The sequence below is a fragment of the Mustelus asterias genome, chromosome 6, assembly GCF_964213995.1.
Source record: "Mustelus asterias chromosome 6, sMusAst1.hap1.1, whole genome shotgun sequence".
Classification (NCBI taxonomy): Eukaryota; Metazoa; Chordata; class Chondrichthyes; order Carcharhiniformes; family Triakidae; genus Mustelus; species Mustelus asterias.
Window position 1 is genome coordinate 27,557,853 of NC_135806.1, and position 27,629 is coordinate 27,585,481.

Below are 27,629 nucleotides of genomic sequence, written 5' to 3' on the forward strand. Positions count from 1 at the left end.
AGGCCAGATGGATCTCTGGGTTGCGGGGGCTGGCCAAGGGGGACCACTGCCACTCTGCGGACAATCGGTGGGGGGGAAAGGCGGCAGAGGGTCGCGATCGATCTGGGTAGTGGGGGGGGGGGGGGGGGGGGGGGGGGTGGGGGGGGGGGGTGGGCGGTGAGGGTGGTTAAAGGGGAAAGTTATGTTGTAGGGGTCGGGGTGATGTCTGTGGGGACCATCGCTCCAGGGCCGCTTTATCCACTTTTTGCGGCCGGGGAGCGATGTGATAGTGGCGCGATTTTCAAATATGTTCCTCACTGCGCATGCGCAGTTCAGAGCTCCGATTGTTTCGGGCGCGATAAGCCACAGTGCAATTCAGACTCGCGACTTTTTTTCAGGCTAAGCGTGTATGGGAGCGCCTGAAAGCAGATTTCCAAGTCGGATCTGAATTGTGCCCAGATTCAGCACTTAGAATGAAAATGATAAAATCAGGCCCAGTGTCTTTGAAGTTTTCAACAACTTGATAAAGAAGGGGTGAAAGGTCACCAGGGATGGTCAAGGAGGTTACAGTCATATCTGTCATAGAAATCATCATAGAAATCATAGAAACCCTACAGTGCAGAAGGAGGCCATTCGGCCCATCGAGTCTGCACCGACCACAATCCCACCCAGGCCCTACCCCCACATATTTATCCGCTAATCCCTCTAACCTACACATCCCAGGACTCTAAGGGGCAATTTTTAACCTGGCCAATCAACCTAACCCGCACATCTTTGGACTGTGGGAGGAAACCGGAGCACCCGGAGGAAACCCACGCAGACACGAGGAGAATGTGCAAACTCCACACAGCCAGTGACCCGAGCCGGGAATCGAACCCGGGACCCTGGAGCTGTGAAGCAGCAGTGCTAACCACTGTGCTACCGTGCCATGATCTTATTGATTGCCCGTGTAGGCTTGAAGGGCCGAGTGGCTTACTCCTGTGGCGGCACGGTAGCACAGTGGTTAGCACTGCTGCTTCACAGCTCCAGGGACCTAGGTTCAATTCCCCGCTTGGGTCACTGTCTGTGTGGAGTTTGCACATTCTCCTCGTGTCTGTGTGGGTTTCCTCCGGGTGCTCCGGTTTCCTCCCACAGTCCAAAGAGGTGCGGGTTAGGTTGATTGGCCATGCTAAAATTGCCCCTTAGTGTCCTGGGATTCGTAGATTAGAGGGATTAACGGGTAAAATATGTAGGGATAGGGGGGTAGGGCCTGGGTGGGATTGTGGTCGGTGCAGACTCGATGGGCCGAATGGCCTCTTTCTGTACTGTAGGGTTTCTATGATTTCTATGATTTCCTGCTGGTAGTTCATACATTTGTATGTAAAGTATTCTTGGATGGGCAGAAGGGCTGTTCCAGGGCATCTGTGTGAGGCAACATACTCAGTAATCACTCTGATTAAGTCAAAGTATTGCTCGCAACTGCTGGGCAAAACCTATAAGCTGCACTAAGTAGTGCTGTGCCTGATAAATTCACACCCAAACTCCAAACTTTGGTGAAAGAAAAAGGTTGCAAAGTTCCAAACTAAATAGTGATCAATGTTTAAGTAAATATAGGTATGAAGCATTTTTACCTGAATTGTGTGTAAGGTGTCATTTATTAAAAGAACTGCATGTGGCTAAAACCTTGTTGTACCTTGGCTAACTGCACATTCTCCCCGTGTCTGCGTGGGTTTCCTCCAGGTGCTCTGGTTTCCCCTCACAGTCCAAAAGACGTGCCAGTTAGTTGCATCAGCCATTCTCCCTCAGTGTACCTGAACAGGTGCAGGAGTATGGTGACTAGGAGATTTTCACAGTAGCTTCATTACAGTGTCAATGTAAGCCTACTTGTGCCACTATTAAATAAACTTTAATGAAATATTTTTGCCCAACATGGTCTGTACTGTCATCTCCCTGCCTGTGTTGTTACATATTTCAACATACAATGGGTCACAAATGCCTATTTGGAAGAGTATTGAACCCAATAGCTGTGATTAGATGCTGACAGAATTTGATTTCATGCATACCAAAAGATTTTAGTTAATATATTCAAATGACACTCATATGTGTAATGTTGAAATGATCTCATTTGTTTGAGTCTAGATGTAGGTAACCAGCAGGAGATCTGCACTCAGGAAGACAGGTTTGCTCAGTTTGCATAATTTATGTTGTTACAGAGGAGCACAAGGAATCAGATTGAATTTCACTAAAACCGTTTTCTGGTTTCTTCATATGCAAACTAAACCAGCTTGTTGGTTGACAATTGGCCTTTCCTCACTGGAATATTTAGCACTCTATCTGCTGAAAGATGGGGAGTACAGCTGATGCTGGAGGCATGTACAAAATTACAGTCTTCTGTATACACAGATGCTTTCATTGTTACAGGTTAGCTTGTCTCACAATTAGATGTTGGACAGCAAGGGTAAACTCTTCAGTGCAGGAGATGCACTGAGCCAGAATTTGTAACAGTGGTGCATTTTGCTGGGTTTTTTTGCCGGCTCCTGAACAAACACAGACTTTTCCCATGTTTGTTTTCACTGTGTATACAGCTTTTGAGTCTGGGTGCCATCTTTAGTCATATATGATGCACTGCCCTCTTATGGAGAGAGCACCTAAAGAGTGAAAGAGGGCAAAGCCTCCTCGCGCAGCAATACATCCACTTTGTTGGTCAACAAACAAGAGGGAAGGGCTGATGAGTTGTCACTTAATCTGTTTCACACCTTGACATTTATTTGCTTTTTAACTGCCATGTATTCTATCTTCTTTCCCTAATCATACAGCCCCAAATACCCACCACCCCTCAAATATTTTCAAAGTTCTTTCCAGCCCTTCTGAAAGGCCGGAAATGTGCCCGTCCACTCCCTCTTCACGGGGTCATTCGTTTTTAAGTGGCTGAATCCCTTTTAGTTTTCTCATCAGTCGTGCTCAGAATTTTACCACATATAGCGTCCCTTTTATTAATGTGCTCCTTATGCCTGGACCATTCAGAAGTCGTATACTGGCAATTCAAATAGTCTGACCTCTGGGATGTGACTCGAGGGCCGCGATTCTCCCATTGCGGCCCGTCACCTTTCTGGCGGGTCCGGCCGGGAGAAGCGCGTTTGCGGCCTTGAACAGGGATTTGCGCATGCGCCGGGAACCCATGCGCATCTCCCAGAGCCGGCGAACAGTCGCCAGCCAGACCACGCTGGAAACTGGCGGAAAGGCGGGTAAGTAATTTAAATCTGTTTTTAATCTATTTTAAATATGTATTTTTGTTAATTATCGGGACCTTTCAGATCCCGATTGAATCTCCCACCCCACCAGGAGTACTTCATTCCGGCGGGGTTCAGACTAGCTCCCCACATTCGGGCAGCTGGGAGGAGACCACACCGGAATGAAGGGGGGGCAATCGGGGCCCCTCATGAGGTCAGGCAGCGGGGGGGATGGTGCCCCTGGGCATGGGCACACTGGCAGTACCAGCCTGTGCTCCCGGCACTGCCCAAGGGGCAAAGTGCCCATATCCAGAGGGCACCTTGGCATTGCCTAATGGACATTGGGCAGTGCCAAGGGGGCAGGGCCTATTGTGGGCGGGGCCTAGGTGCGATTGGTGGGGATGGGGGGTCCCGCTGCCACCCTGCATTGGGATTGGTCTGGGATGGAGGGAGAGCAGCGATTGGGGCAGGCTGGGGGCGGTGGCTGACCGGGGAGGGGGTGGGGCCTGCTTCAGGAGAGGTCTGACCCCGAGGGGGGTCAACGAGGTGGGGGCTCTGCTGGGGTGAGGGGGGGCTGGGGGGATTGCCACTGCTGGGGGGATGGGGCCTGGGCATCGGGCGCTCCGGGACGGTGGGGGGGGGGCTCAGGGCTGGCCCGGGAATTGCTGTGGGGGCTGCGATCGGGTCGTGGGGGGAGGCTGGAGGGGCAGCACTGCCCTCTTATGGTCCTGGGCTGGCCAGCGATCGGGCTGGCCAGCAAATGGGAGCTTGACAGATCTGAGTCACTGCGCATGCGCAGAGCTCCAGAATTGTCAAACTCCGGTGCAAATAGGCCCCATCCCCCTGGATTTTTAATGAGATTCACAATTGGGACCTCTTCAGTGCACAGAGTGCGGAGATTCAGGTGAGAAGCTGAACTGTCAGAATAGACCGGATTTAGAACAGTTTTCCCACCAATTCAGCACTTTTGGGAGAATCGCCCCCCGAGAATTCTCTCTCATGAACAATTAACAGGTCTTTATTTTTAAAACTGGTGACAATCTTATTAAAAATAACAAACTGAATAAACTGCCCAATAGAATGCCAACCGGATAATACAAGACTCATGAATGAAACAAAGGCTTATGAATTCCAGTCATTCTCAAAAGGATATATGTACAACCAGGCACTTGTTAGAAGTCGGAAGGTCTTTCCTGTTCAGGTCTGACACATCTTCCGAGTTGATCTATTTTCCGATTGTAGAGGGTAAGTTTTATGAATACATAAAACTGCAGGACTCTATATGAGAGACTCGCCTCTTCCTCCTTCTGACTAAAGAGGTGGCAAGCTTACTCTAACTGTTAAACCCTTGTCCGGGTTTAAATACCTGGAATTACTTCACAGTATTCCTGCAATTTGAGTGGCTTGAGGGTGTTAACAACACGCAAATTTGAATTCAATTGGTTCTGTGTCTTTGAGTGCTTGCGTTAAACTCATTGGTCCAATTCAAAAGCCTATTTTGCTATGCTGAAACTCTGGTTGTTAAGCTTTTCACACAATGTTGCTTCTGCAGCCTGCTTTCTTCAATTTAAAACTCAACCATAAAAGCACATGGCTTTTTAAAGAGACAATGCTGTATGATCTCTTTTGGTTTTCTTAGCATTTCTTTTCAATATTTACATTTGTTAAACACCACATTTTTAACCTTATGTATGCAATTTCATAACACCAACAAGGCTGAAACCATCCTGTTTATTGTTCACAAAAATTCGATCATTCCAACCCTGGCTGTTCAATTAGACTGAATCTTGAAATGCACAGCATATATCTTGTTTGATCGTGAGTAATTGCTACAACCCTATAAATATGTCAATTAACCAGACCTTTAAAGTATCAATTACAGACTTGTAAGCACTTTATACCTCTTTATCTTATGCAAATAAACATTGAGCCATTGATAAAACAGATCACAGAAACAACAATTCATTATAACATCATAACACTGTTAATCAGGCAAAGGTTTCCCTCAAACAAAATCAGAAAATGCTGGAAAATCTCAGCGCATCTGACAGCATCTGTAGACAGAGAATGGAGCCAACGTTTTGAGTCCGGATAGCCCTTCTTTTTGTTTCAGATTCCAGCATCCGCAATATTTTGCCTTCACCACAAATTTTCCTCAGCTGTGTCAAGAAACTAAAACTTTTTGATGGGAGTCTGGGTTCTCAGTCCCTGGAGCAAAAATGCCAATCTTGGACACTGTTTCTTGGGTTGGGTTTGTGGACTTTGGAATTGTCCTGACTTGGGAATGAAAATTCAGGACTTGGTGTCCAGTTATGAAGCATGTGTGGATTTTTTTGATATGTGATACTCTTCTGGGGTAATGAGGGGGGATTGTGTAAAAGTTGAGAATAATACCTGTTACTCCCTCCCTTCTTTTCTGGTTAGTCAAATAAAATAGCTATCCGAGATTTCTCATCTGATATAAGGTTTCAACGTAAAATATTAACTTGTGTTTCTGGTTTCAGATGATGTATATTTGAACCATTTTTAAAAAACTTATCACGGATATATCGAGCATTCACAGTTTACTCTTTGTAATCCTTACAGTTTACATGTTCCAATCTTCAGAAAAAACATGTTTTGACATGTTTAAACCTTTCAAAGAACTTGTTAAAAGGCCTTGAAGAGTATTCCCATATTTGATTAATTTCATTAATAAGGCTACACAATGATTCAAGAATTTAATGGGACTTCCCCAATCTCTTCAAAATGAGATAGAGGAGACATTATTGGCCTCCCATCTCTTTTTTCCCTGCCTGTGCTCAATGAGCATAGTAAGAGTTGTTAAACGTCTTACTGTGTTTACCCAGTCCAACGCCGGCATCTCCACATCTCAATGAGCATCCCCGGGGTGAATGAAGATTGCTGATGTGGGGATCTGCGCTGAGATCTCTACAACCAGAGGCTGAAGAAGATGCGGCCAAAGTGAAAAATGAATTTAGATTCTCTCCATCAAGCTTCCACACTCAGAAGATTCAATTTCTCCAGGCTGGAGATCAACAAGGAGCAGACCTTGATGCTGATGCCAGGATTCTGCGCCAGGCTTCTCAGGCTTGCAGCTGCACTGCTGTTTCCTCATTGATGTACAAGCTCATGGCCCAGATGAGTATTGGCCTGCATCGGAAGGTCTCCCTGCCAAACAGGTGTCCACACGGAGGAAAACCTTGTACTGTATCAGAAAGTCAGCCGTTCAAACACATCTGTCATGCAACTCTTCCATTCTCTTCATCAGTGTATCATACAAGTATAGTGAATGTGACACATTTAGCTTGGTTCTGGCATTAAAGGAAGCTAATGGAGGTAAAAGAACATAGTGATGATAATGGTAATATGGAGATAAAATAAGGATGGCTGAACTTTGGAGATCAAAACAAAAAGATTTGGGGAGATTCTCCCAAAAGCAGCACAGCGGGCCGGGAGACTCAAATGGAGGACATTTTATGGGCTTCCTGTTAGGTGCCAACGCCTCTGCGAGTCTACGAAAGAGCAGATTTCCAGTGCCGACAACTCCGCGCCAGAAATTGATGCCGAGCTGCATAAATTATTTAAATGCTCATTATAATATAATTTCCATCTTATTAGTGGGCCCAGGCCTGAAATCTCCGGGCCCGCTAGCTCCTCCCTCCCAGGAATGTTTCAAAAGGAGGGTTTACAATAGCTCTCCACTTGCGGGGAGCTGGCAGCCCAAACCCGCTGGAGTGATGGGGCCATCGAGGCCCTCCAGAGGGCCAGGTGTTAGGGAGGGTGCCCCCTGGGCATTGCCAGCTTTGTAGTGCCAGCCTGGGCCCTGGTACTGCCCAAGGGGGCACCTTGGCACTGCCAACGGGGCATCAGGCAGTGCCGGGGGGCAGGGCCTAATGGGGCAGGGCCTAATAGGGTGAGGCCTTTGGGGGGAGATCAGTGGGGGTTGGGGGGGCCCGCTGCCCCTTTGCGCTTTGGACTTGGTGACAGAGAGAGGAAGGCCAGTGATCGAGGCTGGCCATTGGTGTTGGGGGCGGGGGGGGGGGGGGGGGGTTCAGCCTGCAGGGGGTTTCGGGGCTGCAGGTGTGGAGTGTCGGGACTGGGGTGTGGGGGTTCCGGCTGGCAGTAACCGGGGGAGGAATCGGGAGATCGGGCTGGTGGGGGGGAGGGGAGGAGGAGATCAAGGTGTGGGGGGGGGGGGTTTGTGTCAGGGGTGGTTCAGACATGTTGGGGGCCAGCGATAGGGCCATGGGGGCATTTAGAGGGGCCGTAATGGGGGTTGCGCGGCTGGCCAGCGATCGAGCTGGCCAGCAGTTGGGAGGCCAGCAGTACAGGGCTACTGTGCATGCGCCAATCTCAGTGCTGACAGATCAGCGCATGTGCAGTGGCCCTCTCAGAGCTATGCTGCCGGCCTTTTTAGCGGGGATAGGCCCTGCCGACTGATTATCAGCGTGATTCACGCTAGGGCACTCTGTGATGTGGGAGATTCATTTTGAAAATCCTGCTGAAAAAACCAACAAGATTTACTCCAGTTTTTATGCAAATATGACACTTGGAAATTTTTTGGGAGAATCGCCCCCTGTATGTGTTATATATATGAGTGGCACGGTGCCACAGTGGTTAGCACTGCAGCCTTACAGTACCAAGGACCCAGATTCCTTGGGTGACTGTGTGGAGTCTGGACATTCTCTGCATGTCTACTTGGGTTCCTGTGGGTACTCCAATTTCCTTCCACATTCCAAAGATGTGGTTAGATTGATTGGCCATGCTAAATTGATCTTTCGTGTCAGGTGGATTAGCAGGGTAAATATGTGGGGTTACGGGGATAGGGCCTTGATGGGATTGCTGTTGGTGCAGGCTTGATGAGCTGAATGGCCTCCTTCTGTACTGTAGGAATTCTATGATTCTATATATAAATAAAGTGGGCACTGATGCTATATGGATAGAAAAGAAGTGTGTTAATTAACTATAAAGAAAGAATAAAGAAATGGTACTGATGAGAATACAGGGAGAAAGGAGGATGGTGATTCTTGTGGATGAATAAGATGATGGTGACACAGAAATACTCCATGTTGGCTGTACACTAGGTCTAAGTTTAAGGATTTCTGGTGGAGGCAATCATTCAGTCAGTTCCATATCTTAATCTGTTATCATGAAAAAGCTGAGGAGGATCCAGAGTTTTTCAACATGGTCTGAAATGGATAATTATTCACGAGGTTCAGGTTCAACTTTTGCCTCAAATTACCTCCACACATAGTAGATAATTTTAACCTTGTATAAAACTGCTGACAGCGAACTGGCAGCCCATTTTACAGAAAATCTGCAAGTTGTATAGCACAAAAGGAAACATCTCCATGGTAGAGATATACAATGAGTACCACCTCCCTGCTCATTTCCCATTTAAGCACTGATCCTATTCCCTTTTTAAAGTTATTATTAAATTTGCTTCAGACCCTTTCAGGTGGGACACCCCAGATCACAACAATCATATGTATAGAATAGTCATAGAGCATAGAGTCATAGAGCAATACATCACAGAAGCAGGCCCTTCGACCCAACTGGTCCCTGCCAACCATGGTGCCCTCCCAGTTAGTCCCAATTGCCCGCATTTGGCTCATATCCCCCTAATCCTTTTCCATCCATGAACTTATCCAAATGCTCCTTAAATGTTGCTATTGTACCTTTCTCAACAACTTTGTCTGGCAGCTAATTCCACATACGCACCACTCTCTGCGTGAACAAGTTGCCCCTCAGGTCCCTTTTAAATCTTTCCCCTCTCACTTAAAACCGATGCCTTCCAGTTTTCAATTCCCCTTCCCTGGGAAAAAGACTATGTGCTTTCATTCTTTCTATGCCCCTCATGATTTTATGCACCTCAATAAGGTCAGTCCTACATTCCAAGGATTAAAGCCCTAGCGTGGCCAACCTCTCCCTATAACTCAGGCCCACTAGTCCTGACAACATCCTTGTAAATTTTCTCTGCACTCTTTCCAGTTTATCAATGTTTTTCTTATAATAGGATGACCAAAACTGTACACAAAATTCAAAATGTGGCCTCACCAACGACTTATACAACTGTAACATAATGTCCCAAGTCCTTACTTCCTTTTGTACTCTATTGATAAAGCCAAGGATCTCATATGCTTTTTTAGTGGCCTGAACTTGGCCTGCCATTTTCAGAGATTTGTGCAGATACACCTCAAGCTTCTCTATTTAAAGTTTATTTATTAGTCACCAGTAAGCTTACATTAACACTGCAATTAAGTTACTGTGAAAATCCCCTAGTCGCCACACTCTAGCACCTGTTCGGGTACACTGAGGGAGAATTTAGCATGGCCAATGCACCCTAAGGTTAAAGTCCAACAGGTTTATTTGGTAACAAACGTTTACCCCAGTCCAACGCCGGCATCTCCACATCAATGCACCCTAACCAGCACGTCTTTCGAATTGTTGGAGGAAATGTGAGGTGATTCATTTTGGTAGGACAAATTTAAATGTGGATTACAGGGTCAAAGGTAGGGTTCTGAAGACTGTGGAGGAACAGAGAGATCTTGGGGTCCATATCCACAGATCTCTAAAGGTTGCCACTCAAGTGGATAGAGCTGTGAAGAAGGCCTATAGTGTGTTAGCTTTTATTAACAGGGGGTTGGAGTTTAAGAGCCGTGGGGTTATGCTGCAACTGTACTGGACCTTGGTGAGACCACATTTGGAATATTGTGTGCAGTTCTGGTCACCTCACTATAAGAAGGATGTGGAAGCGCTGGAAAGAGTGCAGAGGAGATTTACCAGGATGCTGCCTGGTTTGGAGGGTAGGTCATATGAGGAAAGGTTGAGGGAGCTAGGGCTGTTCTCTCTGGAGCGGAGGAGGCTGAGGGGAGACTTAATAGAGGTGTATAAAATGATGAAGGGGATAGATAGAGTGAACGTTCAAAGACTATTTCCTCGGGTGGATGGAGCTATTACAAGGGGGCATAACTATAGGGTTCGTGGTGGGAGATATAGGACGGATATCAGAGGTAGGTTCTTTACGCAGAGAGTGGTTGGGGTGTGGAATGGACTGCCTGCAGTGATAGTGGAGTCAGCCACTTTAGGAACATTTAAGCGGTTATTGGATAGGCACATGGAGCACACCAGGATGATAGGGAGTGGGATAGCTTGATCTTGGTTTCAGATAAAGCTCGGCACAACATCGTGGGCCGAAGGGCCTGTTCTGTGCTGTACTGTTCTATGTTCTATGTTCTATGAAACTGAAGCACCAAGAGGAAACCGACACAGACATGGAGAGAACGTGCAGACTCCACAAAGACAGTGACCCAAGCCGGGAATTGAACCTGGGTCCCTGGCACTGTGAGGCAGCAGTGCTAACCACTGTGCCACACTGTTGCCCCATCTGCAACCTTTTACAAATTGTATCATTTAGCTAATTTGCTTCTTCTCATTTTTACTACCAAAAGGGCATCACCTCACACTTCCCTGCACTAAATCTTATCTGCCACATATCTATGCATTTCTTTAATTTATTTATGCACGTCCCCTTAATGTTTGTTACCATCCTTCTCACTGTTTGCTACTTTTGCAAGCATTGTATCATTCACAACCTTTGAAATTATGCCCTGTACACCAAAAATAAGATCATTAATATACAAATAAAAGAACAGTGATTATTCTACTGAGCCTGGGGAGCATATGGGTACATGCATATGTGGCGATTGTTACTTTTAGACCAACCTTACTGAGTAAGGGTCATGTGGTCTGAACCAACTAATCAACACTTAGCATGGGGAACCTCTGTTAGAAAGTGTGCACTGTGAACTAACACAATGCATGCAACTAATGAAGCAACTTTGTAAATAAAGTTTGTTTGTTCATTTGTATTTAAGAAACCTACAGGAGTATATCTTTACAGTATACTTCCCTCCAATCAGAAAAACAACCATTCACTGTGACTCTGTCTTCTGACCTCAGTCAACTTCATATCCACAGTGTCACTATCCCTTTAATCACATGGACTTTAATTTTGCTAACAAGTCCATGTTGGGGTACTTTGTCAAATGCTTTTTGAATGTCCACATACACCAACTATGCTATACTACGTGCATCAACCCTTTCTGCTATTTTATTAAAGATCTCAGTCAAGTTCGGAAAAGGTGATTTTCCTTTCACTTATTAGTTCACACCTTTTACAAATGACAATTAATTCTATTATGGATTCATATCTTTGAAAGTTTCCCCAGACCTTTCCCATTATAGTCAATAGAAATAAAACGAAGAAAATTTCAGATAGGTTCCAATTTGTCTGTTAAACTATCATACAAGATCCAACTTTCTCCCAAATTGTGTTACTTCTGTGTGTCCAAATGAACCAGGATGATCTATTTTCTCCATAGTGTTATAGACAAATGGGACTAACTCACAGAAAATATATTTCAAAACAAGTTAGATCAATATCCGTTGAACAGGGAAATCAGAGACTAAAACAATATTGATAGTTTTACTTTATTTTATGTTTTACAGGAAGTAGGGAGAAAAAAATCAAAATCAGGCATTAACAAATGGCATCGGAAGTCTAAGATATGTTGATCCTTGTTCTTAATGATGCAGAATTGATGGGTTGAATGTTCCCTTTTTTGCTTTGAGTTTTCTTAGCTACTGTACAGACATGTACAACTTATAGCCAATGTGCTTCTTTTAAGGCGGTGTTAAAGATACATTATACCACAATATCAGCATGAAAACCAGTGTGCATTGTTTTCTTCCTTTTGTACAGGATCTACTTTTTTTGCAATTAGCCTTGTTGTCTGCAAGCTCCACAGCATTCATAGCAGGTTTCCTTTGAGAATCCATCTTTCCTGAAATGCAGAAGAGACCACAAATCTTTCATCAATTCATAAAAAAAGAACTCACCTTCATCCTTCTTTGTAATTAGTGGGCACCTACTGTTCCATGTGCGATGCAAAGACAAATTCATATCCCCACTCTGCAAGAGCTATTGAATGTGATGGTTGTAACGCTAACAGCTGAGGATAGAAGACCCTCCATGTATGATTAATCTGCTCAGCTCCATCTAGCTGAATGACTCTTAACAATTTTAATTATGGATTCTTGTAATCTGGATTTCACATATATATTGAATGAAAATTCATACCTATATGCTTATTGGATGCATTTTATTTGCAATGAAAAACTGAAGGTGTGCGTATCGTAAAATACAATAACATACAGAGCATGTCACACTGTATAATGATCGATTATATTTTGATAAATGTTCATTAAGAAGGCAGGGGTCGAGTGATATAACAGCAAAATTCTGTGCATGATTAAATTTGGTGTTTTGGTCCAATGCTGTAATAATTAGGGGGACGTACTGAAATCAGAAAACTGTGAATCCATCTGCTGCTGTTGGATTTGGGACAGCTGTATGATTACAACATCAAGGACAGTCTAAGTGGCCAGCATAAAACAAACCCATTACTGGGTGTGAGGATCAAGGCTTTTGTATTTTTAATGCCAGAAATCCTGATTTACTCATAGATGTTTCTGCTGGTGAGATACATTAATGCTGGTCACGGAGATTAGGCTGAAAGGACTTCAATGTTTATTAGAGAATATAATAATTTAAGCTTGAATAAGCATCAAAGGAGTAATGTGACTACTTGGCCAGCAGGAATGAGATGTAAATTTGGCCTGAATAGCCCCTGATTACAGATAGATAATTAAAGTTGGACTGAAATTGATTTATAGATGCAGTTGTTGAGACTAAACCGCAAATGTAATATTATCTGTGCGAAAAGCTGTGGACAGATTAGTATCTGGGGAGTTACGTACAAGACTGTTTTGCACGTGGTTGCACAAATTTAGAAGGTTTTCTTTTACCAGGTCATTCAGACAGAAGGGAATGACATTCTGGTTAGCCTGAGCAGTGAATGCAGACAAGTTTAGAGCAACCTTATTTTTTCATATGCAGGACAATTAATGAGCATAGTTTAAGTTTATATTCTGTTTTGTATGGTATGATTATCTAGAAGAGTAAAAACAGTCCATTACTCAATTTCTTCATGAGAGGTCTGCCACAATCATCATCTTTTCCAGTGAAAGCCACAAAAGGGGAAATAAATTTTTTTATCATTCTGTGTGCATAGTCACCATTATGCTTGTCATATATTTAGTCCCCTTTTCCTGAGTACATTTTGTTTCTGCATAAAAGTGGTGCCTATTGGGAAAATCTTTTAATATTCGTTCTTCACAAGTCTTCTTTGATTAGTAATGGCTATTTCAGCTACTTTATTTTTCAGTACTTGTGACTAAAACACAGAGTTATATTCTTCAAGCATAGTTAATAAAGATGTTTATCTTGATGGCAAATTAATGAAATGACTGCAATCTGCAGAACATGTTTAGCCAGTGAGGCAACATTATGTTTGGTGATGTTTAACCTTTTAACGTAACTGAAGAGATTCAAAATAGAAGAGAAGCAATGTAGAAAATAAAACTCAGCAGCATTCAGTATTGAAAGTGTTAAAATATTAGACTGTAGAGGAATATAACTTTCAAAAATTTATAGTCAATTGTTTCTTTACTATAGTTTGACTTGGGTTCTTATCTCTTTGGGTTTCGGAGGATTGAAGCCTAGATTCAGAAGCAGAAGATTGGTGCCGACTCTTTAAGAGACATTGATTGGAGCATAAGGCAGTATTTTTTGGCTATTTCCATTAGTGGGATCTTCTGGTCCCACTGATGGCAATTACCCCTCAAGAAACAATACTTTTCACTGTAAATACATGTGACAATAATAAATCAAATCTATAAATCTATAATCATCTTACACTTGTCTGCAATGAACTTCATCTGCCAATTATCTACCCAATTCGCCAATATATCTATATCCTTTTGAAGTTCAAGACTATCTTCATCAGAGTTGACAACCTTTCCAATCTTGGTATTGTGATTTGAAATCATGCTTTGCACACCACAGTCTAGTTCATTAATATATATCAGGAAGGGCAAGGGTCCCAACACTAACACCTGGAGAACCCCACGACAAACCTTCCTCCAATCTGAAAAACAGTTATTTATAACAAGTTTCTGTTTCCTGTCACTCAGCCAATTTCTAATCCAAGCGCCGACTTTCCTTTTATTCCATGAGCTAGAATTTTGCTCACAAGTTTGTTGTGTAACATTGCATCAAATGCCTTTTGAAAATCCATATACACCACATCAACAGCATTGCCTTTATCAACCTTCAATGTTACCACCTCAAAAGCCTTCAGCAAGTTAGTTAAACATAATTTTCCCTTAATGAATCCATCATGACTTTCCTTTATTATCCCATACCTGTCCAATTGTTACAGAAAAGAGCAAGAGCACAGGAGCATAGTATTTAGGAGCAGGAGTAGGCCACTCAGCTCTTTGTGCATGTTCTGCCATTCAATAAGATCATGACTGATCTGGATGTGTGGTCTCAACTCCACATTCCTGTCAACCCCCTAACTCTCCACTCCATTGGTCTAGCAAAATTCTGTCGAACTCTGCCTTGAATAAATTCAATATCCCAGACACCACTGCTTTCTGGAGAAGAGAATTCCACATACAAATGACCCTCAAGAGAAAAAAATTCTCCTCATCTCCGTCTTAAAATGGATGTCTCATTCTCAAACTGTGTCCCCTACTTATACACTCCCCTACAAGTGGAAATGGCTTTGAAGTTTCTACCTATCAAGTCCCCTCAGGATCTTGCATGTTTCAATTATTCACCTTCATCTCGGGAATGAGCTGAGTGAACATTCTCTGAAATTCTTCTAACGTAATTATATATTTTTTTCAAATAAGGAAATGTTCACTGACGATTGCACAATGTTCAGCACCATTCACGACTCCTCAGCTACTGAAGCAATTCATGTCCAAATGCAACAAAGCCTGGATAATATCCAAGCTTGGGCAGACAAGTAACATTCGTGCCATACAAATGCCAGGCAATGACCATCCCCAACAAGAGTGAATCTAACCATTGTCCCTTAACATTCAATGGCATTACCATTGCTGAATCCCCTACTATCAACATCCTGAGGTCACCATTGACCAGAAACTGATCTAGACTAGCCATATAAATATGGTGACTATAAGGGCAGGTCCGAGGCTAGGAATCTTGCGGAGAGTAACTCACCTCTTAGTTTCCTAAAGTCTGCCAACCATCTACAAGGCACAAGTCAGGATTGTGATAAAATACTGTCCAGTTGGCTGGATGAGTGCAGCTCCAACAACACTTAAGAAGCTTGACACCATCCAGGACAAAGCAACCAACTTGATTGGCATCCCATTCACAAACACCCACTCCATCCACCACCAATGCACAATGGCAGCATTGTTTACCATCTATAAGATGCACTGCAGTGGCTCGCCAAGACTCCACAGATGCACCTTCCACACCACAACCACTACCATTCAGACAGACAAGGGCAGCAGATACATGGGAACACCACCACCTAGAGGTTCCTCTCTGAAAAATGCATCATCCTGACTTGGAAATATATTGCTATTCCTTCACTGTTGCTGGGTCAGAATCCTGCAACTCCCTCCCTAATAGCACTGTGGGTATACCAACATCACATGGACTGCAGTGGTTCAAGAATGCAGCTCACCACCACTTCTCAAGGGCAATTCGGGGTGGGCAATAAATGTTGGCCTAGCCAACGACACCCACATCCCATAAATTAATTTTAAAAAGACATCCAGATTCCTCTTTACCACTGAGTTTTGCAATCTCTCTCCATTTAAATAGTCACTGCTTATCTCTACTTTTCTTGTCAAAGTGGCCGCGTTCACAGTGCCACATTATACTTCCACCAAATTTGTGTTCACTCAGTTAACCTGCTTACATATATCCCTTTGCAGACTCTCTACCTCTACTTTACCACATCAGAAGACAAAGGGTGGTAGTGGAAGGGTCTTTTTCTGGCTGGAGGCCTGTGACTAGTGGTGTTCCGCAGGGCTCTGTATTGGGACCTCTGCTGTTTGTGATTTATATAAATGATCTGGAAGAAGGTGCAACTGGGGTGATCAGTAAGTTTGCGGATGACACAAAATTGGCAGGACTTGCAGATAGTGAGGAGCATTGTCAGAAGCTACAGAAGGATATAGATAGGCTGGAAATTTGGGCAAAGAAATGGCAGATGGAGTTCAATCCTGATAAATGCGAAGTGATACATTTTGGTAGAAATAATGTAGGGAGGAGCTATACGATAAATGGCAGAACCATAAAGGGTGTAGATACGCAGAGGGACCTGGGTGTGCAAGTCCACAGATCCTTGAAAGTGACGTCACAGGTGGAGAAGGTGGTGAAGAAGGCATATGGCATGCTTGCCTTTATAGGACGGGGCATAGAGTATAAAAGTTGGGGTCTGATGTTGCAGATGTATAGAACGTTGGTTCGGCCGCATTTGGAATACTGCGTCCAGTTCTGGTCGCCACACTACCAGAAGGACGTGGAGGCTTTGGAGAGAGTACAGAGGAGGTTTACCAGGATGTTGCCTGGTATGGAGGGGCTTAGTTATGAGGAGAGATTGGGTAAACTGGGGTTGTTCTCCCTGGAAAGACGGAGGATGAGGGGTGACCTAATTGAGGTGTATAAAATTATGAAAGGCATAGATAGGGTGAACGGTGGGAAGCTTTTCCCCAGGTCAGTGGTGACGTTCACGAGGGGTCATAGGTTCAAGGTGAAGGGGGGGAGGTTTAACACAGATATCAGAAGGACATATTTTACACAGAGGGTGGTGGGGGCCTGGAATGCGCTGCCAGGCAAGGTGGTGGAGGCGGACACACTGGGAACGTTTAAGACTTATCTAGACAGCCATATGAACGGAGTGGGAAAGGAGGGATACAAAAGAATGGTCTCGTTGGACCAGGGAGCGGCGTGGGCTTGGAGGGCCGAAGGGCCTGTTCCTGTGCTGTATTGTTCTTTGTTCTTTGTACTTGACAGCTTACTTTCCAACCTTTCTGGGTGTCATTGGCAAATTTAGTCCCCTTCATCCAAATCATTGATGTAGATTGTAAATAGTTGAGGCAGTGCTGATGCCTGTGGCACTCTGCTAGTTACAGTCTGTCAACTCAAAAATGACCCATTTACCCCTGCTCTCTGCTTCCTGTTAGCTAACCAATCCGTTATTCGTGCTAATAAGTTACCCCTTAAAACATGAAATCTTATTTGTGTAGGAACCTTTTATGTGGCACATTATCAAATGAATTCTGGAAATCCAAATACGTCCCATCTACAGGTTTTTAAAAATTCATTCATGGGACATGGGTGTCCCTGGCTGGCCAACATTTATTGCCCATCCCTTGTCGCTCTTCAACTGACTGGCTTGCTAGACCATTTCAGAGGGCAGTGGAGAATCAAGCAAATTGCTGTGGGTTTGGAGTCACATATAGGCCAGACCAAGTAAGGACGGCAGCTTTCCTTCCCTAAAGAGCAATAGTGAACCAGATGGGTTTTCTGTCAATTGACAATGATTTCATGGTCATCAGTAGATTCCTAATTCCAGGTTTTTTTTATTGAATTCAAATTCCACCACCTGCTGGGGTGGTATTCGAACACTGGTTCCCAGAATATTAGCTCAGTTTCTGTATTAATAGTCAAGCGATAATATCACTGGGCCATCGCCTCCCCATTACTCACCTTGCTTGTTCCTTCCTCAAGAAATTCTAATAAATTAGCTTAACATGGCCTTAACATAGCCATTAAAATAGCCCTTTAACAAAGCAATTTTAATGGCTCCCTTAGAATAGGAGAGAGTCAAAGATAAACATGAATGAGAAGAGGGAAGAAAAAACAGTAAAAGAACGGAACAGAAGAAAAACAGTTAAATAACAGGAAGAATACAAAATAGAAGTCAGTAAAAGAAAAATACTGAAATGAAGGAGTTTAAAAATGGAATGAAGGAAGAGAGAAACAGAGGGGGAAATAAACCATTTTGGAGAAAGAGAGAGAGAAAGACAATCAGAAATGGAGGACAATGGGATATTAACCTGAGAGCGAGAAACAGAACTAAAGGAAGATGTAAAATAGAAAAAAATAAGAGGAAGCTTAAAGAAACCAAAACAGCAGAAATAGAGAAGTAAAAAGGAAGGATGAGAAACAGATTAAGAAACCAAGAAATTGAAATAACAGGAGAAACAGAAAAGGAAAAGGGAAAGAAATGGAAATAGTGGAGAATTTGATTTGATTTATTATCATCACATGTATTAACATACAGTGAAACGTAGGGAGAGAGAACGAGAGGAGGAGGAACAAAAGAGAAGTAAATGTGACCAAGGATGGAGAGAAGTGAAAGAACAAAAAGAGAGGAACTAAAGTGGAGGGTAAAGGAGAGAAAAATGCAGAAGGGACAGAAGAGACTGGGAAAGAGAAATAAAACTGAGAGAGATAAGCAGAATTGAAGAAGTGAAGGACTGATGCAAGAGGGAGGGTTTCAAATTCATAGATCATTGGGAAGTCTTCAAGAGAGGATGGCACCTGTACGGAAAGGATGGGTTACACCTTAACTGGAAGGGCACAAATATCCTGGCTGGGAGTTTTGCTAGAGTGTTTCGGCAGGGTTTAAACTAGTGTGGCAGGGGGGTGGGGATCAAAACAGTAGGTCAGTAAGTACTGAGGCTCGGGTCGAGCAGGGGGCCAGGGCAAGGCTAGCTAAGAAGAAGAGCATTCTGGAGCAAGATGACCTGAGTGAGCCTGGAGGTCTGGAGTGCATCTGCTTCAATGCGAGCAACGTAACGGGTCAGACAGACGAACTTAGGGCCTTAATGCTTAAGCGGAATTTGGATGTGGTTGCGGTGACGGAGACATGGTTAAAAGAAGGACAGGTCTGGCAGCTGAATATTCCGGGGTATAAGTGTTTTAGGCGAGACAGAGGAGGGGCTAAAAAAGGTGGGGGAGTAGCGGTATTAGTTAGGGAGCATATTACAGCGGTGCAGAGGGTGGACAATTTAGAGGGGTCATGTAATGAGTCGCTGTGGGTGGAGCTCAGAAACAGGAAAGGTGCAATCACTATGCTGGGGGTATACTACAGGCCACCCAACAGCCCACGGGAAGTGGAGGAACGGATATGTCAGGAGATTCTGGATATGTGCAGAAAAAATAGGGTTGTTGAAGTGGGAGACTTCAATTTCCCTGTTATAGAATGGAAAGTGCTTAGGGCTGGGGGTCTGGACGGGGAGGAATTTGTAAAATGCATACTGGAAGGTTCTTTGGAACAGTATGTAGATAGCCCGGCTAGAGAGGGGGCTATACTGGATCTAGTTCTGGGAAATGAGCCCGGTCAGGACGTCAAAGTTTCGGTAGGGGAACATGCGGCAAATCGTGACCACAACCCTGTTAACTTTAGGATAGTAATGGACAAGGACGAGTGTTCTAAGGGTAGGGTGCTAAATTGGGGGAAGGCTAACTATAGCCGGATTAGGCAGGAATTGGTGGCCGTTGATTGGGAGAGGCTGTTCGGGGGTAAGTCCACGTCTGGCATGTGGGAGTCTTTTAAGGAACAGTTGATAAGGCTGCAGGACAGGCATGTGCCTGTAAAAAGGAAGGATAGGAAAGGTAGGATTCGAGAGCCGTGGATAACCAGGGAAATTGAGGATCTGATCAAAAAGAAAAGAGAGGCGTACGTTAGATCCAGGCAACTGAAAACAGATGGAGCTCTGGAGGAATACAGAGAGAGTAGGAAAGAACTCAAACGGGGAGTTAGAAGGGCAAAAAGAGGTCATGAAATGTTCTTGGCAGACAGGATTAAGGAGAATCCTAAGGCATTTTATTCATATGTTAGGAACAAAGGAGTTGTCAGGGAAAAAGTCAGACCTCTCAGGGACAAAGGGGGGGAATTATGCTTCGAATCCAAGGGAATAGGGGAGATCCTAAATGAATACTTTGCATCGGTATTCACAAAGGAGAGGGACTTGTTGACTGGGAGTGTCTCAGAGGGAGGTGTTGACCCGTTAGAGAGAATCTCCATTACAAGGGAGGGAGGAAGTGTTAGGTTTTTTAGGTAACATTAAAACTGACAAATCCCCAGGGCCTGATGGCATCTATCCTAGACTGCTCAGGGAGACAAGAGATGTCATTGCTGGGCCTCTGACAGAAATCTTTGTCTCTTCATCGGACACAGGTGAGGTCCCTGAGCATTGGAGGTTAGCGAATGTGGTACCGTTATTTAAGAAGGGTAGCAGGGATAACCCGGGTAATTATAGGCCACGGAGCTTGACGTCCGTGGTAGGGAAGTTGTTGGAGAGGATTCTTAGAGACAGGATGTATGCGCACATAGAACGGAACAATCTCATTAGTGACAGACAGCATGGTTTTGTAAGAGGGAGGTCGTGCCTTACAAATTTGGTGGAGTTTTTTGAGGAAGTGACAAAACCGGTTGACGAAGGAAGGGCCGTGGATGTCGTCTATATGGATTTCCGTAAGGCATTTGACAAAGTCCCTCATGGCAGGTTGGTTAAGAAGGTTAAGGCTCATGGGATACAAGGAGAGGTGGCGAGGTGGGTAGAAAACTGGCTTGGCCACAGGAGACAGAGGGTAGCAGTCGAAGGGTCTTTTTCCGACTGGAGGTCTGTGACCTGAAGAAGGGGCTCAGAGCCTCGAAAGCTTGTGTGGCTTTTGCTACCAAATAAACCTGTTGGACTTTAACCTGGTGTTGTTAAACTTCTTACTGTGTTTACCCCAGTCCAACGCCGGCATCTCCACATCATGACCAGTGGTGTTCCGCAGGGCTCTGTACTGGGACCTCTGCTATTTGTGATATATATAAATGATTTGGAAGAAGGTGTAACTGGTGTTATCAGCAAGTTTGCGGATGACACGAAGATGGCTGGACTTGCGGATAGCGATGAACATTGTCGGGCAATACAGCAGGATATAGATAGGCTGGAAAATTGGGCGGAGAAATGGCAGATGGAATTTAATCCAGATAAATGCGAAGTGATGCATTTTGGAAGAACTAATGTAGGGGAGAGTTATACAATAAATGGCAGAGCCATCAAGAGTATAGAAACACAGAGTGTGCAAGTCCACAAATCCTTGAAGGTGGCAGCACAGGTCGAGAAGGTGGTGAAGAAGGCATATAGTATGCTTGCCTTTATAGGACGGGGTATAGAGTATAAAAGCTGGAGTCTATTGTTGCAGCTGTATAGAACGCTGGTTAGGCCACATTTGGAGTACTGCGTCCAGTTCTGGTCGCCGCACTACCAGAAGGACATGGAGGCTTTAGAGAGAGTGCAGAGAAGGTTTACCAGGATGTTGCTGGTATGGAGGGTCTTAGCTATGAAGAGAGATTGGGTAAACTGGGCTTATTCTCCCTGGAAAGGCGGAGAATGAAGGGAGACCTAATAGAGGTATACAAAATTATGAAGGGTATAGATAGGGTGAACAGTGGGAAGCTTTTTCCCAGGTCGGAGGTGACGATCACGAGGGGTCACGGGCTCAAGGTGAGAGGGGCGAGGTATTACTCAGATATCAGAGAGACGTTTTTTACACAGAGGGTGGTGGGGGCCTGGAATGCGCTGCCAAGTAGGGTGGTGGAGGCAGACACGCTGGCATCATTTAAGACTTACCTGGATAGTCACATGAGCAGTCTGGGATTGGAGGGATACAAACGAATGGTCTAGTTGGACCAATGAGCGGCACAGGCTTGGAGGGCCAAAGGGCCTGTTTCCTGTGCTGTACTGTTCTTTGTTCTTTGAATGTGAGATACTGAATTGAAAGGGAGACAATGATAGCATAGTATAGGTGGCTTCTTACCTAAATATGTACCCCTGACATTGTGCGTTTTTGCTACAGCTTCTGTAATCTTTGATATTTTAATAATGACAAATCTGTGATTTTCCCAAAGATTTTCCATGACAAATGGAATTCATTAATATTTTGACATCTTGCTTTACTATGTTTGACCTAATGCTGTTCTTTTGTTTACTTTCTACAGTGGGAAGAAATCAGTGAGGTTGATGAGAACTATACTCCCATACACACATACCAAGTGTGTAATGTTATGGAGCAAAATCAGAATAACTGGTTACAGACTAACTGGATCTCCAATGAAGGGGCCCGTCGTATATTCATTGAGCTCAAATTTACACTACGAGACTGCAATAGTCTCCCTGGAGGTCTTGGGACCTGTAAAGAGACCTTTAATGTGTATCATTATGAATCCAATGATGAAGATGGGAGGAACATCAGAGAAAACCAATACTTAAAAATTGACACAATAGCAGCAGATGAAAGTTTCACAGAACTCGACCTTGGAGATCGAGTCATGAAGTTAAATACAGAAGTGAGAGACGTCGGCCCCCTGTCTAAAAAGGGATTCTATCTCGCCTTTCAAGATGTTGGTGCCTGTATCGCTCTGGTCTCTGTGCGAGTCTACTACAAGAAGTGCCCATCAACATTCCATAACCTTGCTTTCTTTGAAGACACGATCACAGGGGCTGATTCATCCTCACTGGTGGAGGTGCCAGGCACGTGTGTTAACAACTCAATGAAAGATGACACTCCAAAAATGTACTGCAGTGCTGATGGGGAATGGTTAGTCCCAATTGGGAAGTGCATGTGCAAAGAAGGCTATGAAGAGAAAGGTAGCACATGTCAAGGTAAGTTAAACCACAAATAGTTTGGTGTTGCTGAAACTTGAAATTATGACAATCAAAACAGAAAAATATGTTGAAAATTATATTTCTTGAGTGACTATTTAATCCAAGAAATAATTAACAATAATAAAAGGAGCAAATGTTCTGATACTGAGTCAGATTTGCAAGTTACAATGAGCAATGTTTGTTTTTGTGCATGCCAATGTATCAGTGAGTGAGAAGGGGATATGACATATCTCGATCACAACAGTCCTCGAGCAAGGGGAAGGCTTCTGTTTCTTATCCCAATATGTCTCTCATCCTTTTGTGCACATATATTTTGGGATGGCCTCCTTTAAGGGGGTAAGGAGCTTGGAATTATGGACCATCCTCCAGTTCAAAATTATATTAAGTGTCATCTTTTTCTGTAAGCAGATGTAGCCTTGAACTGTTCCAGATTGAAGTAGTACATACAATGACAACTTCGCCCAGGAGCAGAAATTTTACTCTTTCTCTGAATAGTATTACACTTCATCCTATATTGATGTAAAAGTGTAACAACATGAATGAACGTTAAGCCAGAAAATTATACACTCATTTGTTGAATATAAAATACTTGTATAAAGCACTCGTGACACACTTTTTAAACTTAATTTTCATCCTGCTGTCTAGAAAAAATAGTTGTCCGTTTCCAAATGGATCGTTTGGTTATCAAATGTGTTGTGATTCTGATTTCTGTATCTAATGCACATCAATCTCTTGCACCTTCTATTAGGGAACAATTTCATCCAATCACCATTTAACAAAGCCGGTTGCAAAGCACAAGGTTGAGAAAAGCTTTGTGTTATTAACCTTTGACCCTGATAAGGCTTATGTTTATCACCAGAAACAGACTTAGCAACAATTGGATTGGTGACAGCAAAGGGTGAACTAGTTTAAATGTATCGCTCAAATCAGAGCATGATCACTTTTAGTTTATAAGGTAAGTATTGTCTCTGCAAGCTTAGTCATTGAAAATTACTTTTTTTTTCGATCCAGTGGAGGAAATTTTAACGAGCATAAATGAATGAGTTTTGATTGGGTGGCATGCAAAACTGTTGAGAAAAAACTGAAACCCAACTGCAACCCACCTCCAAATAATCCATTTCTGATTTTAATAGTGATATTACTGATGGGCAATTACCTAATTACTAGTGACAGGTTAAAATAAGAACTTAAGAAATAGGAGCAGGAGTAGACTACCCAGCCAAACGAGCCTGCTCTGCTATTCAATGGTTGATCTTGGGCTTCTAATTTTCTTGCCTGCTCCTTCAATTCCCTTAATTCCGAAACCAAAAATCTGTCTATCTCAGCCTTAAATGTATTGAGTGATGGAGCACCCACAATCCCTTGGGATAAATAATTGGTCATATAAATATTACAGTGAGGTAGAGGATCAGGATTAATCACCATTCTAATAAAGAATAAAGAACAAAGAACAAAGAAAATTACAGCACAGGAACAGGCCCTTCAGCCCTCCAAGCCTGCACCGACCATGTTGCCCGACTTAACTAAAACCCCCTACCCTTCTGGGGACCATATCCCTCTATTCCCATCCTACTCATGTACTTGTCAAGACGCCCCTTAAAAGTCACTACCGTATCTGCTTCCACTACCTCCCCTGGCAACGAGTTCCAGGCACCCACTACTCTGTGTAAAAAATCTGCCTCGTACATCTCCTTTAAACCTTGCCTCTCGCACCTTAAACCTATGCCCCCTAGTAATTGACTCTTCCACCCTGGGAAAAGGCTTCTGACTGTCCACTCTGTCCATGCCTCTCATAATCTTGGAGACCTCTATCAGGTCTCCCCTCAACCTTCGTCACTTCAGTGAGAACAAACCAAGTTTCTCCAACCTCTCCTCATAGCTAATGCCATCCATACCAGGCAACATCCTGGTAAATCTTTTCTGTACCCTCTCCAAAGCTTCCACATCCTTCTGGTAGTGTGGCGACCAGAATTGAACACTATATTCCAAGTGCGGCCTAACTAAGGTTCTATAAAGCTGCAACATGACTTGCCAATTTTTAAACTCAATACCCTGACTGATGATGGCAAGCATGCCGTATGCCTTCTTGACTACCTTCTCCACCTGCTTTGCCACTTTCAGTGACCTGTGTACCTGTACACCCAAATCTCTTTGCCTATCAATACTCTTCAGGGTTCTGCCATTTACTGTATATTTCCTATCTGTATTAGACCTTCCAAAATGCATTACCTCACATTTGTCCGGATTAAACTCCATCTGCCATCTCTCTGTCCAAGTCTCCAACTGATCTATATCCTGCTGTATCCTCTGATGGTCCTCATCGCTATCCGCAAATCCACCAACCTTTGTGTCGTCCTCAAACTTACTAATCAATCCAGTTACATTTTCCTCCAAATCAGTTATATATATTACAAACAGCAAAGGTCCCAGCACTGATCCCTGAGGAACACCACTTGTCACAGTCCTCCATTCAGAAACGCACCCTTCCATTGCTACCCTCTGTCTTCTTTGACCGAGCCAGTTTTGTATCCACCTTGCCAGCTCACCTCTGATCCATGCGACTTCACCTTCTGCACCGGTCTTCCATGAGGGACCTTGTCAAAGGCCTTACTGAAGTCCATGTAGACAACATCCACTGCCCTACCCTCATCAATCATCTTCGTCATTTCCTCGAAAAACTCGATCAAGTTCGTGAGACACGACCTCCCCTTCACAAAACCACGTTGCCTCTCACTAATACGTCCACTTCTTTCCAAGTGGGAATAAATCCTGTCACGAAGAATCCTCTCCAATAATTTCCCGACCATTGATGTAAGGCTCACCGGCCTGTAATTACTTGGATTATTCTTGCTACCCTTCTCAAACAAAGGAACAACACTGGCTATTCTCCAATCCTCTGGGACCTCCCCTGTACAGAATTCCCACTCACCTGAAGAAGGAGCTTAAGGCTCCGAAAGCTTGTCGTTTTTGCTATCAAATAAACCTGTTGGACTTTAACCTGGTGTTGTTAAACTTCTTACTGTGACCTCCCCTGTAGTCAGTGAGGATACAAAGATTTCTCTCAAGGCCCCAGCAATTTCCTCCCTTGCCTCTCTCAGTATTCTGGGGTATATCCCATCAGGCCCTGGGGACTTGTCTACCTTAATGTTTCTCAAGAACCCCAATACCTCCTTTTTGATCTCAATGTGACTCAAACTATCTACACATGCTTTCCCAGACTCATCATCCACCAAGTCCTTCTCTTTGGTGAATACTGACGCAAAGTACTCATTTAATATCTTGCCCATTTCCTCTGGCTCCATGCATAGATTCCCGCCCTTGTCCTTGAGTGGGCCAACCCTCTCCTTGGCGACCCACTTGCTCTTTATATATGTATAAAAAGCCTTGGGATTTTCCTTAATTCTGCTGGCCAATGCTTTTTCATGACCCCTTTTAGCCCTTTTTACTCCTTGCTTAAGTTTCTTTGTACTTTCCTTGTATTCCACGCTTGCTTCGTGTGTTCCCAGCCTGCTAATCTCTGATCATCATTTATCAATCTGGCGACAGGTGTAGTGCTGGAGGACTGATAGCATTGTACCGTTGCTTATAATGGGTGAAAGGGATAGATGCCGGTACAGGGCGTCTGTAATTTTCCCTGAGGCAAATTAGGGCCTAATTTGCTCTAAACTAGGTGGGCAAATTATTGGAAAAGACTCTGAGAGACAGTATTAATTTTCATTTAGGAAAGTCTGGATTACCCCTGGAAAATTGGCATACAGAAAGATCATGTCTGTCTAACTTGATTGAATTTTTTGAGGAGGCAACAAGGAGGGTCAATGAAGGTAGCATGAGTAATGCAGTCCACATAGGTTGAAAGCTAAAGGTCCATGGGTTTCAACGGATAGTGGCAAGTTAGATCCAAAATGCTTTCATTGGCAGAAATCAATGCATAGTGACAGAGAGGTGTTTTTGCCACTGGAAAGCTGTTTCCAGTAGAGTTCTAAAGGGGTTTGTACAAGTTTGCTTGCTTTTTGAGGTTTTCATGAATGACTTAGACTTTAATGTAGGCAGCATGATTATGAAGTTTAAGATGGAGTGGGAGAAAGTGGTGACTGCAGTGTATCAATGGACTGGTAACATGGACAGAAATTTGACAAATTCAGTTCAATTTGGAGAAGTGTAAAGTAATACTAAGGGGAAGGCAAACATGGCAAGGGCATAGAAAATAGATGGTAGGATACCAAGAAGTGTAGTGGAATGGCGGGAGCTTGGAGTACATTTCTGCAGGTCCCTGAAGGTAGCAAGACAGGTTGGTAAAGCAATTAAGAAGGCATATAGGATACCTTCCTTTATTAGCTGAGGCACAGAATATAGGTTATGCTGGAAATGTATAAATTACAAGTTAGGTCACAGCTCGTGTACTGCATGCAACACCGCAATACAGGCAAGATGTGATCACACAAGAGAGCGTAAATGTGAGATATATGAGGACTTTGCTAAGATTGGAGAATCTTTGCAACAAAGAAAGATTGGATAGACTGAAGTTGCTTCCTCTAAAGCAGAGGAAGCTGAGGGGAGATTTAATGGAGGTTTAGAAAATGATTGAGTGATATGGATGACTATGAAGGACCTTCATGCCTCAGAGTGGAGGCCAATACCAGGAGCAATAGATTTAAAGTAATTGGTAAATGAGTGGAGGTGAATTTGGTGCAGGAAGGCCTGGAGATCGCCGTCTGAAAGTTTGGCAGAGGCAGAAAAAACGATCAGATTTAAAAAGTGTTTGGATATGCTCTTGGAAGTGTTGTAATCTAGAGGTGTGGACAAAGATCTGGA

The 27,629-nt window shown here is 43.8% G+C and overlaps 1 protein-coding gene across 1 annotated transcript in view; it reads left to right on the top strand.

Annotated features, from left to right (window-relative positions):
- The window catches only part of LOC144494794 (ephrin type-A receptor 5-like), a 393,151-nt gene that overhangs the window by 45,788 nt on the left and 319,734 nt on the right, over nucleotides 1–27,629 (top strand). Inside the window, exon 3 of the mRNA XM_078214142.1 lies at nucleotides 22,151–22,814. Coding sequence (XP_078070268.1) covers nucleotides 22,151–22,814 — 664 coding nt within the window. The remainder of the gene's footprint in view (nucleotides 1–22,150; nucleotides 22,815–27,629) is intronic.